The sequence below is a fragment of the Schistocerca piceifrons genome, chromosome 2, assembly GCF_021461385.2.
Source record: "Schistocerca piceifrons isolate TAMUIC-IGC-003096 chromosome 2, iqSchPice1.1, whole genome shotgun sequence".
NCBI classification, from domain to species: Eukaryota; Metazoa; Arthropoda; class Insecta; order Orthoptera; family Acrididae; genus Schistocerca; species Schistocerca piceifrons.
Genome location: NC_060139.1, coordinates 504369344 through 504388309, shown reverse-complemented (window position 1 = coordinate 504388309; position 18966 = coordinate 504369344). Strand labels below are relative to the sequence as shown.

Below are 18966 nucleotides of genomic sequence, written 5' to 3'. Positions count from 1 at the left end.
TATTGAGACAACTTGATGAATCCATGGACCGTGCATGTCGACAGGGGACTCTTAAAGCTGGTGGAGGGTCTGTAATGGTATGGGACGTGTGCAGTTGGAGTGATATGGGACCACTTATACATCTAGGTATGACCCTGACATGTGGCATGTACGTAAGCATCCTGTCTGATCACCTGGATCCTTTCATGTCCATTGTGCATTCCAACGGACTTGGGCAATTCCAGCAGGACAATGTGACACCCCACACATCCAGAATTTCTACAGAGTGGCTCCAGGAAAATTCTTATGAGTTTAAACACTTCTGCTGGCCACCAAACTCCCCAGATATGAACATTATTGAGCATTTCTGGATTCCTTGCAACGTGCTGTTCAGAAAAGATCTCCACCCCCTCGTACTCTTACAGATTTATGGACAGTCCTGCAGGATTCATGGTGTCAGTTCTCTCCAGCACTGCTTCAGACATTGGTCAAGCCCATGCCACGTCGTGTTGTGGCACTTCTGTTTGCTCATAGGGGCCCTACATGATATTAGGTAGATGTACCAGTTTCTTTGGCTCTTCAGTGTATTAAAGATTGTAGACTGTAGTTCTAATTCCAGTTGTAGTCCTCCTATTTTAATAACTCAGCATATATCTGCTCTTCACCACAAGCCTTGTTCTTCCTTTGTGTCTTTATTGCTTGCTGTAGCTCATTCCCTTGGGATGGTGATGTGTACATCAACTGTATCAGGTTCTTCAAATTCAAAGAAAGATTGGATCATTGCAGTTGAGTAGTTGTGAAAAGTATGCCTTCCATTTTTCTGTCACTCTTGTAGATCATTTTTGTAGGAAAGTTTTGGTAAAATGTAAAGTCTTCAGCAATAAGGGAGACCAGTCACAAAGAAGCAGAAATATTGGATCATCAGCAACCACACACAAAAAAGCCACCCCCCCCCCCCCTTCTCTCTCTCTCTCTCTCTCTCACACACACACACACACACACACACACACACACACACACACACACACATATCTGAGCCTCTACATGGTGCCACGCTAGCTGCACGAATAATGCTTGTGCTGCATTTCAGCAGCTTGACTAGGTTGGAGTGGGGGTTGTGTAGGGTGGGGTGAGTGTAGTGAGAGAGATGTAAGAGGGAGGGAGAGTGGTTGGCTGTGGGTGGCTAGTGGCTTGGAGAGAGGCAGCTGGTTTGTTGGCTAGTAATGCAGGCAGAAGTGGTGTCAAATGCAAGTGGGGAGCAGCATGTACTGAAGGTGTGAACTGGGAGGGAATTATGGGACAAAGGGAGAGGAAATTGTTGGGTGGAGAGTGTGAGGACGTGTGGGTTACCCAAAATTGAGGCCAGGACAACCACGGGAACAAACACATCCTTCTCACACATACATCAATGTCGAGCCCATGCACCTGTCACTCCTCCATCCTGCATTCCTAGCTGACAAACCAGCTGCCTTGCTCTTAGCTGCTAGCCACCCACCCTCAAATCCTCTCCCATCTTCCCACCTCTTTTTGTTTCTACCCACTCCACCCAACACAATCCCCACCCCAACCTAGTGTACCTGCCGAAATGTAGCACTAGCATTATACATCCAGCTTGCGCCATGTAGGAGCATAGGCATGTGTAGGCATACATTCATGCATGTGTGTTTTCTGTTTGCATTTGTACTATAGCTCAAAAAAGGATTACTCTTCTTGTCAGTATTTTCCCGTGCTGAGCCCATAAAAACTGTTCCCTTTTTGTGAATTACCTAAAGATTTTTTTATGTTTTGATACATCTGCCATATCCTCTGCTTCTCTTATCATATTGTTGTGATATTCCCTTTTCTCTCATCCTGGGATTCATTGTGTTCCCTGGTGGATTTAACAGTCTTTCCATCAGGTAGTGTTGTTGCTTTCTGGAATCCAAAATTTCTTTGCATTTCTTCACTCTATCAATTTTTCTTGGCAGTTTACATTAAAGCAAATTTTGTTATTCCTTTTCCTGTAACTATGAATACTGTTCTTCAGACATTTCCATCTACTTATCACATCTTGTTTTTCCCTTTGGGCCAGTCTAGTTTTCATTATGTTACTTTCAGTTTCTTTTCTTCCACCAAATTTCCTACATTCTAACTAGTAACTTCCTCTCTATTTCCATTTAGTTTCCTTTTGAGTTTTATTTTAATTTTTTGATGTGATTAACATAAGGTATGTGTCATAATCTGCATCTCTAATGTTCTAATATATTCAGTGCAGTTCTGGACTATTGTTTTTGCATAGCTACTTGCTCAGTCTGATTCACTACTTCTCCATCTGGTGAAATCCATGTCCCTACATGAATGTGTTTGTATTGTAACTTCGTGCTGCTTAGTTATGCTTACCACATATTTTTGGATCCGACATAGGGCATTTTTTACTGAAACATAAACTTTATTTACACAGTTATATTTTTCACTAGACGTGATTTTTTTTTTCAGAAATGGTGTTTATGTCTAGCAGTGTGGTAATAAAATGTAGCCTATTTAGCAGCACACTCCAGATCACTGTTATTCCCATCTTTGGCTTTAAGAAAAAATCTCTTATGTTTGGTGAAGCAGTAACATTAAATTGGTGTGTTCCTTCCTAGGTGAGCTCTTAGTATGTTGATGTTGTAGTCTTCAGACTGAAGGGTGATATGATGCAACTCCCTGCAGGTCCACATCTACAATTTTTACTCCCCCCCCCCCTCCCCCCAACACACACACACACACTTCCTTCCATTATGAAACTGACTATTTTTTGATGCTTCAGGGTGTGTTCTATCAAATGGTCCTTTCTTTTAGTCAAAATGTTTATAACATTTTCCCCCCAACTAAGTTCAATATCACCTCATTGGTTATTCTGTGTACCCATCTAATCTTCATTATTCTTATGCAGCACCGTGTTTCAAAAGCTTCTGGTCTATTTTTGTCTTATGCCTAAATACTTATCATCCAAATTTCACTTTGTGTAAAGCTACACTCCAGACACTTTCAGAAAAGACTTCCTAACAGTTAAATTTATATCAGATTTTCCTCTTTTCCAGAAATACTATCTTGCTTTTGCCCGTCTGCATTTTATATCCTCTCTAATTCTGGCATCATCAGGTGCTTTGCTGCCCAAAGAATGAAACCCAACTACTACTTTTAATGTCTCATTTCCTAATCAAATTCCCTCAGCATAACCTGATTTCATTTGACTACATACCATTACTCTTACTTTACTTTTGTTGGTGCTCATCATATAATCTCTTTAACACACTAATCATTCCATTCGGCTATTCTTCCAAGTCCTTTGCTCTCTCTGACTGAATTTCATTGTCATTGGCAAATGACATAGTTTTTATTTCTTCTTCCTGAACTTAAATTCCCTTTTCAAATTTCTCCTACAGGTTCTTCACTATTTGCTCAATGTACAGGTTGAATAACATGGAGGTTAGGCTACAACCCTGTCACACTCACTTCTTAACTACTACTTTCGTTTCATGTCCTATGACCCTTACAAATGCAGTCTGGTTTCTGTGCAAGTTGTAAAAAACCTTTCGCTCTTTGTATTTTATCCCTACCGCCTTCAAAATTTCAAATAGTGTAGTTCAGTCAACATTGTCAAAATCTTTCTCTAAATCTACAAAAATAGGCTTACCTTTCTTCAGCCTATCTATTTATGCAAGACATACAGTCAGTATTGCCTCGCATGTTCATGCATTTTTCTAGAACCCAAGTTGATCTTCCCCAAGGCCAACTTCTACCAGTTTTTCCATTCTTCTGTAAATAATTCATGGCAGTATTATGTGACCATGACTTATTAAACTGATGATTTGGTAGTATTCACACATGTCAGCACCTGCATTCTTTGGAAATGGGTTTTATTATATTCTCCAGCATCTAAGTCTCTATAAATCACCAATTCTCATGTCCCAGAAACAGTGTATAACACTTTAGATCTTTTTATATACCATACATGTTCCTATACTTTCCTGAACCCAAATTGATCTTCCCCAAGGTCAACTTCTACCAGTTTTTCCATTCTTTTATAAATACTTATTGCAGCACTTCAACATTCCACCATCTTTAACAATTTGGTGTTCCTTGAGCTCTCTCTAAACTGATATGATAAGAGTGCCATGTAAGATTTATCAGCTGCCTTGCTCTTAGCTGCTAGCCACCCACCCTCAAATCCTCTCCCATCTTCCCACCTCTTTTTGTTTCTACCCACTCCACCCAACACAATCCCCACCCCAACCTAGTGTACCTGCCGAAATGTAGCACTAGCATTATACATCCAGCTTGCGCCCTGTAGGAGCATAGGCATGTGTAGGCATACATTCATGCATGTGTGTTTTCTGTTTGCATTTGTACTATAGCTCAAAAAAGGATTACTCTTCTTGTCAGTATTTTCCCGTGCTGAGCCCATAAAAACTGTTCCCTTTTTGTGAATTACCTAAAGATTTTTTTATGTTTTGATACATCTGCCATATCCTCTGCTTCTCTTATCATATTGTTGTGATATTCCCTTTTCTCTCATCCTGGGATTCATTGTGTTCCCTGGTGGATTTAACAGTCTTTCCATCAGGTAGTGTTGTTGCTTTCTGGAATCCAAAATTTCTTTGCATTTCTTCACTCTATCAATTTTTCTTGGCAGTTTACATTAAAGCAAATTTTGTTATTCCTTTTCCTGTAACTATGAATACTGTTCTTCAGACATTTCCATCTACTTATCACATCTTGTTTTTCCCTTTGGGCCAGTCTAGTTTTCATTATGTTACTTTCAGTTTCTTTTCTTCCACCAAATTTCCTACATTCTAACTAGTAACTTCCTCTCTATTTCCATTTAGTTTCCTTTTGAGTTTTATTTTAATTTTTTGATGTGATTAACATAAGGTATGTGTCATAATCTGCATCTCTAATGTTCTAATATATTCAGTGCAGTTCTGGACTATTGTTTTTGCATAGCTACTTGCTCAGTCTGATTCACTACTTCTCCATCTGGTGAAATCCATGTCCCTACATGAATGTGTTTGTATTGTAACTTTGTGCTGCTTAGTTATGCTTACCACATATTTTTGGATCCGACATAGGGCATTTTTTACTGAAACATAAACTTTATTTACACAGTTATATTTTTCACTAGACGTGATTTTTTTTTCAGAAATGGTGTTTATGTCTAGCAGTGTGGTAATAAAATGTAGCCTATTTAGCAGCACACTCCAGATCACTGTTATTCCCATCTTTGGCTTTAAGAAAAAATCTCTTATGTTTGGTGAAGCAGTAACATTAAATTGGTGTGTTCCTTCCTAGGTGAGCTCTTAGTATGTTGATGTTGTAGTCTTCAGACTGAAGGTTGGTATGATGCAACTCCCTGCAGGTCCACATCTACAATTTTTACTCCCCCTCCCCCCAACACACACACACACTTCCTTCCATTATGAAACTGACTATTTTTTGATGCTTCAGGGTGTGTTCTATCAAATGGTCCTTTCTTTTAGTCAAAATGTTTATAACATTTTCCCCCCAACTAAGTTCAATATCACCTCATTGGTTATTCTGTGTACCCATCTAATCTTCATTATTCTTATGCAGCACCGTGTTTCAAAAGCTTCTGGTCTATTTTTGTCTTATGCCTAAATACTTATCATCCAAATTTCACTTTGTGTAAGGCTACACTCCAGACACTTTCAGAAAAGACTTCCTAACAGTTAAATTTATATCAGATTTTCCTCTTTTCCAGAAATACTATCTTGCTTTTGCCCGTCTGCATTTTATATCCTCTCTAATTCTGGCATCATCAGGTGCTTTGCTGCCCAAAGAATGAAACCCAACTACTACTTTTAATGTCTCATTTCCTAATCAAATTCCCTCAGCATAACCTGATTTCATTTGACTACATACCATTACTCTTACTTTACTTTTGTTGGTGCTCATCATATAATCTCTTTAACACACTAATCATTCCATTCGGCTATTCTTCCAAGTCCTTTGCTCTCTCTGACTGAATTTCATTGTCATTGGCAAATGACATAGTTTTTATTTCTTCTTCCTGAACTTAAATTCCCTTTTCAAATTTCTCCTACAGGTTCTTCACTATTTGCTCAATGTACAGGTTGAATAACATGGAGGTTAGGCTACAACCCTGTCACACTCACTTCTTAACTACTACTTTCGTTTCATGTCCTATGACCCTTACAAATGCAGTCTGGTTTCTGTGCAAGTTGTAAAAAACCTTTCGCTCTTTGTATTTTATCCCTACCGCCTTCAAAATTTCAAATAGTGTAGTTCAGTCAACATTGTCAAAATCTTTCTCTAAATCTACAAAAATAGGCTTACCTTTCTTCAGCCTATCTATTTATGCAAGACATACAGTCAGTATTGCCTCGCATGTTCATGCATTTTTCTAGAACCCAAGTTGATCTTCCCCAAGGCCAACTTCTACCAGTTTTTCCATTCTTCTGTAAATAATTCATGGCAGTATTATGTGACCATGACTTATTAAACTGATGATTTGGTAGTATTCACACATGTCAGCACCTGCATTCTTTGGAAATGGGTTTTATTATATTCTCCAGCATCTAAGTCTCTATAAATCACCAATTCTCATGTCCCAGAAACAGTGTATAACACTTTAGATCTTTTTATATACCATACATGTTCCTATACTTTCCTGAACCCAAATTGATCTTCCCCAAGGTCAACTTCTACCAGTTTTTCCATTCTTTTGTAAATACTTATTGCAGCACTTCAACATTCCACCATCTTTAACAATTTGGTGTTCCTTGAGCTCTCTCTAAACTGATATGATAAGAGTGCCATGTAAGATTTATCATTAGGACATCAATGGTTGTCATCCGGAGGAGATGACTAAGGCAGCCATTGAAGTACTGAGTGTCATAAAATGATGATGTAGTCTAGTAAGATACCTATAAGTTTGTTATTATAAGTTATACTTCAAAATTTGAAAGTCCATATTCCTAAAAATACTAAATGTTGACTGTACTTCAGTGTTTACCAAAACGTTTAGATCATAATTTCCATTTAAGACAAAAAATAAGTATGTAAAAGGTACTTGAACTCAAAATTCATTAGTTGAGACTGTTTTAATTTTGTCAGATATGTTTACAAAGGAAATTATTAATTGTTAGCTGTATACTCAAGAATGGTCACCTGTGGTTTGCTGTTACAGAAGCAGAACCCCCAGCACAAGTATTTTTGTTGCCATGTGCAGTATGTGGACGAACATTCCGTCCAGAATCACTACAAAAACACTCAAAAGTTTGTGAACGCAATGCCACAAAGAAACGAAAAATTTTTGACTCTTCAAAGCAGCGTATTCAGGGCACTGAATTGGCAGAGTTCTTGCCAGCACTACACATGCAGCAAGCTAAAAAAATAGAAAAATGCAGAACAGCAGCACGGCAGAAGTCACAATGGAAGGAAAAGCATCTTGAATTTATGCGTGCCATACGCGCAGCGCGGCAAGTTGAGAAACCTCTTTCACCAAGGTAAGCATATTATAATATCCACCACTGTAAAGTACAATAAATTCATGTACTGTTGATCAGTACTGACTTTCGACAAATACATTTTTGTAGAGCCAGTGCTGTACTTACAAGGCCGCCTGAAAGTGAAAGATGTCCGCATTGTGACAGACAATTTGGTCCAAAAGCTTTCGATCGACATATTGAGTGGTGTCGTGAGCAGAAGGCCCGTGTGCCAAAGTCACCAGCAAGTATTAAGGCAAAGGAGAGACTAGAAGCAAGGCTAAAGGTGAATTACAGTTTTTAGAAAAGGCTAACTGGAAAAGCTTTCTTCTATTTTCAATTGTCTGCTATAATTTATAAAAATGTTTTGAGATTCACGTTAAATAAAACATGCATACAGTCTGCTTTTGACTCCATCGGTAAAATCTTCAGTAAAGAAGTTTTAGTTTAATTTCTGGTTGAAAATAAATAATAAGTTTTAGTAACATGTACAGTAGGTACTTGGTATTAACTAACACTAGATTAAAAACGGAAAAAATCAGTTTACTAGAAAATAAAAGTATGGATGAGATTATATAAATACAATATCAAAAACTAATTATGCCTTTGTTACTGTGCATTCTTCTCAGCATGGATGGCAACTCTTTTGTTGCTGAGAGCAACTCATTTATTAGATTTAGTTTTCATTTTCCTATCTGTCAAACTGTACTTGTAAATTTTGGAGTCATGGTTACAAACTTCATACAGTGAAATGGCCGTGAGACAAGTATTATGCTTATTGTCAAGCAAGAAAATAATCTGTGCATAGAGCTTGGAAAAGTTGTAAAGAGGTACTGCCACACTGAAGCGGCTAGCCAGGCTGTGAGGAATGCATAGATGGTTTCATTGGTAGAGCAAAATGCCAACATGCGCCTCAGCACTTACTGAGTGACTGTCAGTTCTTTTATTTTATTTTATCCCCCCCCCTGTTAAGAGACTATTTCTGAGTGCCAGAAGTCTAGTCTGTTAATACATCCATTCTATGAACACATCAGAAACTTAATTTTGAAAACCCATTTAATTTACCAAAAGCACCATAGGGTAAGTGCTACTCTTCTGTGTATTTATTTTGTTGTTCATCCACTTGTCTTCAACCACCTTAAGTTCAAAAACTTGTTATCTGCTTCTGTGACTTCATTGCAAATTTTCACTATTTTCATGTGACTGTATTATTTACACATAATTTAGTCATGTAATAATTGATTTCCGTCCCACTTTTAATCTTACTGCATTATGTTCTTCAATTCATTCTTAAATTTTATTTGTGCTAAATGCAAAGAGAACAATGTGGTCAGCAAAGATGGTTTAGATCTGTTCCGCTAATGTGCATTCCTTCTTCATATTCTCTGTTTAAGGATCTGAATACTTCCTATAGGATTGCTGAGATTAGTCTTAATGATATGGAATGCTTGTCTGGTTACTATTTCAATTCTGTATTTTCCTCTAACTTGATGAACTCTTATGTAAATTGTAACATTGATGTCTATATGCTTCTGTAGATTAATGTAGGTTGAATAAATTCCTTGTTCCTCAAAAACTTTTAGCATAAATTTTGTTGAAACTAAGTCAAAAACTCTCTCAAAATCCGTGAATCCAAGGTAAAGCATTATACTTATTGTTCGGAACTACAGTTTTGTTCATGACTTGTAAATGGTCCAGCTGTCATGTTTCTATTATTGTTTGCTTGAAACTCAAACATTCTCTTTAATAACTGTCTAGTTCCATCTGAAATTTTCTTGACGTTTCAGTTTCCTCGTAAAACAACTTACCCACTCCTCTCCCTGTTTTTCAATTTACATAAGTTCTTTTGTCAAGCAGTTCCTCCTTTCATCTATGCCTCTATATCTTCATTTTCTACTATGCTGAGCTACTATAACTAGATACCAATTTTTAAATGAATTTCTGTAATGTACATTTCTGATTAGTTTCTCTTGTTCTAGCTTTGGAGCTATTTGTACTCTGCACATATTCCCAGACAGATCACTTGCAGTTGTAAGTGGTTAACGATCATCACATCCTGTATAATTTATTTTTTGTTTGATAAAATGTTGCAGTTTCAGTTTTAGTTCTACATGGCCCTTGTGGCATCCATTTTTTGTTTGTTTTCATTTGTTTCCTGTTGAGCACAAATTTGTTGTTATTCGTGGAAAATTCTATGTCTATCTGGCATTTCCATCATCATATCTTTAGTTTCCTAGTAAAGACTTATTCCAAACTTTTTGTTTATTTAATAAATTGCAGCCAAGTAGCCATATACAGTAACTTTGCTTAACATTTTACATTTACCTTTTACTTTTTGTCCCACTTTTAAAAGCAAAAACTTCTATTGTCATTTATGTTTCTGTAGAGGTCTTCTACCTTCCCATCAAAATATGAGAATGCTGGTGCTAAGACTTGAATGATTTTTATGAAATATGTATCTTTTTTTTTCAACGAGTCCTGTTATTTTGCCTTTATTCTTTCAGTATCTGGAATTTTGTGTTCTCGTTTGCAATAAAGCCCATACCCTAATTGCCTCATTGCTATGTTCTCCTGTAGTGAAACACATCCTGACTTTTTTTGCTGCACTTCAACAATGCTATACAGTATGTGCTATCACCTGAGATATTCATTGTTATGGACTTCCCTATGGGGTTTCCTGTGTGCACTGTCCTCTCTCACCTCTTGACACCAGCTGTCTCCCCCCCCCCCCCTTTCCTCCGCTTCCAGCAGTACGCCAGAGTTCACTCTTCTGCCTGCCTTCCTCTTCATATCCACATACGTAGCCCATCCCACAAGATTCACAATCCATTGCATCTATGACATCCTTGGTCAGCTCTGGTGATTCCTTTCCTCAATAGCTTATTCTGCCATTGTTCTGCACTGATCGAAATTTAAAGATGTGTTATTCACTGGCAGAGCAGTGCCTCTGAAAGACAAGGTTCTAGGTTAGGTCTACTTTCAGATATGTAGTTGTAATTTGTCAGGACAATTTTTTTTCTTTTTTCTGTTATATTAGTATCGTAAAAGACCTTTACCTTCTACTTGTTTTGTTGTGACACATGCTAAGCAATCCAGTCACAGTGTAGCTGAAAGGGTACTGCTAATATTTCATTAAGCTGTCTACCTTTTCACCAGTCTTGTTTGGTATTGCTGCGTTATTCAGTTCTGTAAGAAACTTATACATCGGTATGAATTTTCCATCCTTCTATCACTTGTCTACCATTAGAACATTCACTGTGCATGTAAATATGTGCAGATACAGAGATTAGGGCCAGAATAATTTGGATATGCTAAGATACCCGACAAACAAATTTATATTTTCATTATCATGAGACAGAAATATTGTTCTTAAATATTTGTATTTTAGCAGTCTCCAACATTCACTTGAATAAGAAGCTGCAATTTGTACTAAAGCTAGTATTTTAAGTTGTCTACATTCCTGTAATAAATTTGGTGACAGACAAGTTCTTTGGGTCGACAGAAGCGTCCGATCCAACGCGTCGGCTTTGACCCGTGACGTAAGGGTGTTGTCGTGTGTGACGTCATGACGACGCGGAGTTTGGTTTGAGTGTGGCTGTCTCCAGTTCTGTTTTATCTTATTTTATTTACTTTTCTGATCTGTTCGTTCTATCTCGAGATTTTTTTTTTTTAATTTAAAAACACTTATTACTTATTTTAATTATCTGTTTCCTCGAATTTCTGTTTTAGTTTATTATATTTATATTTTTGATCTGTTCTTTCTATCCTGTGAGATTTTTTTTTTTTTAAAAAGACAAAAAACACTAATCAGCTACTGAAGCATCTTTATCTTCTACGGGTTGCAGGGGTTACGACCCCTGGGGAGGTGGGTGGGTATTCATGCATGGCTGTCTTCACTTACACGTTGTAGCTACGCAAGGCGTCTAAATTTGTTTATATTTAGTTTGCCCCCCTTCCAAAACACCCCATTTCCCGCGCTTGTCCCGTTAGTGTCATTAGGCTTCTTGTGGAAAGTGTGTGTATTTGTTTTTGTTTCTGCCATATTTGTGACGTCATGGGTCAAAGCAGACGGGTGGGATCGGACGCTTCTGTAATTCCAGTTCTTTCATTGCATCTGAGTGTAAGATGTTGGTAAATATTTAAATACTTTACAATGCAATGGATGTCTGTAGTTTCAGTTCAGAGGCTAAAACTGTGTTTTATAAGTAAATTTGAAGGTAACTGCAGGCTACATTGATTTTCTCGATTTCTGTATAAGACACAAAAACATTATCCATACACTGCATGTGTACCAGTAGATAATTTCCAAGAAGCCTCGTAAAATGCCTTACTGTCAACGTGCACTGAGTAAGTGGATCATTGTTTCGTAATTAAATAATGGGAGAAGGTAAGTGGAAGATTCGCATGTTCAATATATTAATAAACATTGATCCACCTACTTTCTCCCATGATTTAATAAAATAACATTGATCCACTGACCTTCTCCCATGATTTCATTAAAAAATTGACTATTAATATTTTTATATCACATTCCCTTGTCAATGCATAAAACAGTATCCAGACTCTCTGCCTCTACAATTGGGCACTCAATATATATTGCCCACTGTAAGGGTGTGACTTTGATACTCAAGGCTTCTTGGAAATTACCAACTGGTATTATTTTGCTTCTTTCAACTTTGTTCCTGGATGGCACACAGCAAGAATGACTCTACTATTGGTACTTCTTTGTATAAAGCTGTCTTTCTCGCACATTGTCATCATGGTCATATTGTGATAAATATGTGCTTCAAAGTATCATGTTTCTTGACTATTAGAACATATGGTACCAATAAGGCAATAACATAAAAATGTTACACACTGTAACGATAATTCTTAACAATCAAGTTATATTAAAAATGGAGGATGGCTCCTGTATCTTATTTAATAAGAAGCTCTAAAACTAATAGGTTGTCTGTATGTTCTTGCTCAGACATTACAAATAAGATACAGAGTATAATGTAAGAATACATAACACTGTGTGTTTTAAGTGGTTTTTTGCCAGTGGAATACCTTACTTCTCATACAATGTTATTACTGATACGTAACGATCAGTCATACATTTACTGAATAGTTACATTCAAGTCAATGTAGAACCAGTAATAACAAAAAATTAAACATGAAATACTCCCAGCATCTTCCAAGTTGGGGCAACATGTGCATATTTTTAATATTATAGGCTGAAGACAGAAGTTTGATAGACAGTCGCTGAAAAGACAAGACACCACAACTACAGAGTGAAGGAAAAACGATGCATGTGTGTAATGGCACAATTACTACAACACTAATTATTCAACATAGTACTGCTATATAAAACAGGAATTGTGGTGCAAAGATTGGCTTCTTGGCAACATATTCTTAACACTCGGGAGGGGGGGGGGGGGGGGGGCTGTTTCACAGTATCAAAGAACTTGGTTGTCCAAATGTAGTTTGCTTTGACTTTTTAGAATTTCCCATAATGATCGTTCAATTGATGCGGAATGACTGCATCGGCATTGAAAGCTGAATTTATACTTGTGTCAGAAAATAATGGTCACTACCACGATAGTAATAGCGCAAGGAAATACATCCTTCGCCCTCCCAACCAACTACTTAATGTAACATAACTGCGTCATATTTGACGAAACAAGCACGTAATCTACACGAAAAGATATAACACATACCCTTGCGATGTCCTATTGGTTCTGCCAGCAATATTTCAGATGTATCTACCCTCGTTTTAAAATCGAAAATCCTGATGCCTGAACGTAACAGGAATTTTGCGTCGCATAAAACTGTTGCCAGGAGATCTAGCCTGTTGAAGACGAATATTAGCACACATAGTAACAACCTTCATGTGGTAATTTATTAACGCATAAGTGGCTAATGTGAATTTCAACTATAATCTTTTGGTGTTTTGCAGTTTATTGTTCACGCTTGCATTGCACTTTGTTTTTCGCTGCCTGTATGAATCTTCTGTCGTTCTCTGACTTCACTACAATTTTCTGTGATAGGCGATTTCAGTTGCTACGAACAGGTCGTCCAAAACAATCGTATTATTTATTTGAACTGTTGCATCTATTTTCTACCCGCCATAATATTCAAAGATTACGGAATACTATGCAGCTCAAAAATCTCTGATGTGAGCATTGCGTGGACAAGCACAACAGTCACTAAAATTCGTGTTTTGGATTGGCGTCTTTTTTGTGATCTGGGTGAATTATGGAAAATCTGAAGATTTTTCGCTACCATAACTTCCAAATTATACTCTATGTTCGGAACTTCTGTAATACTTTTTGCAATTATGTAGACAGGCATATGGAGAAAGTTTGTACACCAAATATCTCAATTGCGATTGTGGGTTCGTTAGTGCGTGATGGGAAAGCAAGAGCATGTTTTCCATTGTAGGAGGTGAATAAATCTTATTTCAACGTATTCCTGACGCCAGCACTCATCTTACATACGAACAATAACTAGTAAGAGCTTTGCTGAGTAAATGAACATGATTCCTTCCTGTATTGCACCACCTGTGAAGCAAGAGCAACTTGCGCTGTGAACTCTCTCATTCTAATGTAAAAAACAAAATAAGTTACAACAGTGAGTCTCGCACAATGCAGTGTATTGTTATACAGTTTGCTTGCAATGTTAAGTTCATATTAGTGTTTGATTCCAAGTGTGTCGTGTGCAAAATTGTGCATTTCGCTGGGGTTTCGCTATGGGACCTAATCCTAAATACGGACAACATTATAGACAAGTTAGGGAGGCCTGCCCTTACTTTAAAGGGTGGTTACGTTCTCTTCAAAATGACACTACAAGAGCCTACCACTTTACTTACTGCAAGTGCGAAATTAATGCAAAATTAACAGACGTTAAAAAGCATATTAAAACACAGAAAAACAGCAAATTTTCGGATCCTTTCGAAAGTGCTCGACAACAGAGGGTTCTGTTTTAATGAGAGACTAAAACAAAGGCCAAATGTGTGTGAATGTCTAAGGGTCCAAATTGCTGAGGTTATCGGTCGCTAGACTTACACATTATTTAAACTAACTTATGCTAAGAGCAACACACACACCCATGCCCGAGGGAGGACTCGAATCTCCGGCGGGAGCGGCCGCGCAATCCCTGACATGACGCCTCAAACCGCGTTTTATTAATCTCATTTTGTTCTGTATTGTTCGTTGAATTTGTTGTGGGCGGACGTCCGATGACACCCGTTTAGGTTCTTCGTTGATCTGTTCACTCAGTTTTTTATTGCAGAGGGTTGCTAACCCTCTGACCGAACATGCTGAGTTAGCGTGCTGGCGAACCGCTCGGCCGCTCTGCGCGGCAAACAAACACAAATAAATTATCAGAAGCGGAAATCTACATGTTCATTGCTGAACACAGTTCACTTCTGTCGTGTGGTTATTTGTCAGAATTATGTTAAAAAAATTCTGATAGCAAATGGGCGAGAGAAACTCCAGTTACACAGAACTAGTGCAGAGAAATTGTCATAAACGTGTTAGTTCCACACTTTTCGGAAATGTTACCTTAATATTTTGCTGAGAATCGATTCAGCTCAATTTTAGATAATTAACAGATATATCCGTTACAAAATAACTTGGCATTTGTATATGCTATATCAGCGCCTCAATGCAAAAAATAGAACGCACGTTCTTGGGTTTGGTGAAATTAGAATCAGACACAACTGAAGCCACTGTAAATCCAATAAAAGCTTTGTTGAAGTGTCATTAACACAGAAAATATAGGTTACGTATGATACGGTGGCCCATGCGCAGTGACAAGTTTTCATGCAAAGAGCTGGGCGACTTCTTTCGTTTGTTCAGAAGGGGAGGCTGAAAGCCCTTGCCAGCTTCCGGCCGGTCGACGATGACAGAAACGACGCGCATGCCCTGCAATCTTTCTCAAACGATTTTACAGAAGCTATTCGGTAAAAAAAAATCATTTTTGCCTTACGTGTAGCCTTATCTGTCAGGTTCATTATGATGTGCCCATTATTTCCTTAATAGTTGCAGCTATTGTGATATTTACTTGGAAATAAGATAATGCGCGAAATTCGAAAACGTTTGCAATGAAAAATATCTGTCGCTATGATTTTGCATCTGGTGCATATTACATAACATGTTGCTGTGCATGAAATGTAACTAACATTGAGTTTTTCTTCAGATTGGTTGGAGGTCTCTATCTGTCACCAATCTCGAGAAAATTGATCTGACGTAGCACACTCATTTGCGATTGCACCACGCTAGTGGTAAAGCCAGAGTGAAATATCCACAACATACCTCATATTTCATAAACGGTTTGAGATATCGAAATGAGATTTTCGCAGATGATAGCATAAGAGAAGAGGAGGGCATTTTGCCGTATGGTTATTATGCAAGACTTCATTATCTTACCGTGTCATTCCACTAACTACAAACTTTTTCGATGAAAGAATGTAATTTTTAAGGTCCATCGATATAGCTGGTGAAACGAGAAGTGGTATGTGTTTTGAAACAACATATGTAAAATCATTAAACGTTTAATTTGTACCTAGGATGTACCTTTTCATAAGATGAGGACCTTACTTTTTTTCAGTTCCTCAGAATTCTCTCGCAGTTGCACTGAATGTTAGTGAAATGCGACTGTGTAAACTCCGCTGAGTTTTGGCAAAAGAAGCAAATTTTAACATGGCAGCAAGAGAAATGTGTAGGTTTTACTCAAAATTCCCCGCTCGTGACTTCTCTGAAAGCTGCAAATGGTTAACAAACCAGACGAAAATAAATCCCTGCGTTTTCAGTGGAATTCTTTTTAGATAACTAACCAAAGAAGAGGTGACAGATCTTCTTCCATGGTCACAATGGAAGTTTGGGCGTGGAGGGGCCCCGCTTAATTTTACTAAAGGTGCGTGTGGGATTCATTTTCGAACGGCTCCCCTACAGCGCTCTGTGCCACCCCCCCCCCCCCCCCCCCCATCCCACCCACCATCCCTACGCCCTACGCTTCCCCAGGCGACTGCGCATCCAGTGTCCTGCTGGCTGCTGGCATTTTTCACGCACTATACTTTTGGGATCGCGATTGACAATGCTGCCGAATAAGCATCAGGTTACCTTCCATTCAGAAAGCTCACTCAGTGGCTGTTGTATTGACTTGTAAATTATAGATTGCACCGATCGGTCGTCCTTTTTAAATTTTATTGTGCATATCTAGATCCACAGTTCACTGTGAATGAACCCCGACGAACAGGCATTACATGCATTGAGCAGAAATAATAGTGCATTGAGAATGTCTAGCTTCTAGCCGAAATCTAGATCTGCACAATAAAACTTAAAAAGGACGACTGATCGCTGCAATCAATAATTTTTAAGACAAGAATAAGCAATTGTGTATATGGGAGCCTGAAACAAGATTAAAAATTACCACACATGATTATAATGCATTCACTGCAGTTAGCAATTTCTCATTCAACAGAAAAGGCATTGCTGACAAATATTAAATTTTTGGTTTGAGAAATGTACAACTGGTTTTTGCATGCTTCTAACTGCCAGCCAATGTACAGGTACAATAACACATTTAATGAAAGGGAGAAACCTTCGGAAATTCGAGCTGCATGTGAGATGGTATGGCTTTCTGTTGAGCTGGTTGTTACAAGAATATTATCACAGCGGGAAGAAATGAAATTTCGCTTTCTGAACAAAGAAAACTGCTACACAGCAGAAATACTGCAATCTTGTGAATAAGTTATATTTGGGTTATTTAAAAACAATAGCACAGGAAATGCAAAAGACAACCAAGAACATTGACCCTACAAAATTACTTCAGTATTTGACAAATCTCACCCAATCAGTGAGTGGGAGAATTATAAAACGCACAGTGAAAGTAGATATCCTGACAAGTGATGTTGATTCTTATGTAGATCCTAAACCATATATGGGATATGAATTTGAGAAAATGGTTTCAGAAATTAAACTCAGTCATGAAACTGAAAATATCCTTCATAAATGGCGCATAGATGTCACAATAAAAGCCAGAAGGAACTAAGAAATAGGCTTCCTAATAACATTCACATCCTGGAAAAAATACATAGAAGGAGAAAAAGTGTGTGTTACATGAGTACTTTGATGTTCTGTTCTGTTGTGGTTACATTTTGAAGAAATATTTTTAAATCTATTATTGCCTGTGCAAAATGTGTCTTTTTCTTATTAGTAATACCCACAACAGACTGTTTAAATCCACAGCTCGAAATATGGCCATTTCTTTTGACAATGGCGAACCTCAGAAAAAATGTAGAAGTCAGGCTTCTTTCCTCTTTCTATTTTTGTGATAGATTACAGGTGCCTAATTTGTGGCCACTTTGTTTGTCAAAACCTGAAATACACTTTCCATGCAGTACTGTGTAACATGGAGAACATGTTTCATATTTTATTCAGAAGCAAAATGTTCCACTCTTGGTCAGATAGGATGTTTTGGAAAATACAGAAGAAAAACTGAATGCCAAAGTACACAGGAAGTGTCATATATGCTAATAGGAATGTGAAATGAAGATGTGTGAAGTACGAAAGCTGGAAAATATGGAGTGAAATTTCAGCATTTACCTTAAATACATTTTCTGCATAAGTCTGGTACAGAATAACTGATTTGTTTATTTTTATCACAACACTGGCATCCTCACACCTAGGTTGTATATTATGTTGTGGAATTAAGTCAATAAGAAATCAACAGAATGAATATGGATCATAATAATGGGGAACAAATATCATAAAAAACAAACATTGTAACCAAAGTACAAAACCACCTGCTTTGTTCAATTATATTGTTTTTACCATTTGATTAACAAATCTAAAACATTGTTACATAAGATGCCATCCATGTGTGTTGCCCACTTCAGTTGATACTGTTCAGTGGTCTGACAATGAAGAGCTAAATTAAATGTTACGGGGAGCAACAGTAGTACAGGTTCATGTAACTTTCTGTTTGACTAGGCGGGGAGGGGGGAGGGGGTGCATAGCAGTGGCAAGGTATTATAGACATTTGTAATATGTGGGTATACTGTGTGACTCATGAGAAGGGAAGGGGTTTAGCGGCAGTGAGTGGAGAGAGCAGGTTATCTTATACGTTTGTAATATGAAGGGTACATATTGCTTCGTAATGCATTTAACCACTGATAGGATTTCTCATTCACATTCTGCTTAATCTGCAATGTAATGGGGGTAAATGCACTAAATATACACATCAAAGTGTTACCAGTAAGCAAAACTATTCGCTAGCCTACAAGAACGAGGGAAATATATCCACAAAAACTGCAAAAAATTGAAGCAGGTATATAATCACTAAAATGCAGCAAATTTGGTGGTTTTTGGATTCTTCCAAAGACACTTACTTCCTATGAAGTTGTTATGCAATATTATAACAGCAGAAATTTACTACATCAGACATGGTAATACAGTTAAAGTGCCGTGTAATACCAAAAAATGGGAGCATCTGAGCTGTGACATTTCTTGCA

The 18966-nt window shown here is 37.7% G+C and overlaps 1 protein-coding gene across 1 annotated transcript in view; it reads left to right on the top strand.

Annotated features, from left to right (window-relative positions):
• Positions 1–18966, top strand: part of LOC124776891 — a 330314-nt gene that overhangs the window by 115972 nt on the left and 195376 nt on the right. Inside the window, exons 2-3 of the mRNA XM_047252077.1 lie at positions 7172–7490; positions 7581–7755. Coding sequence (XP_047108033.1) covers positions 7172–7490; positions 7581–7755 — 494 coding nt within the window. The remainder of the gene's footprint in view (positions 1–7171; positions 7491–7580; positions 7756–18966) is intronic.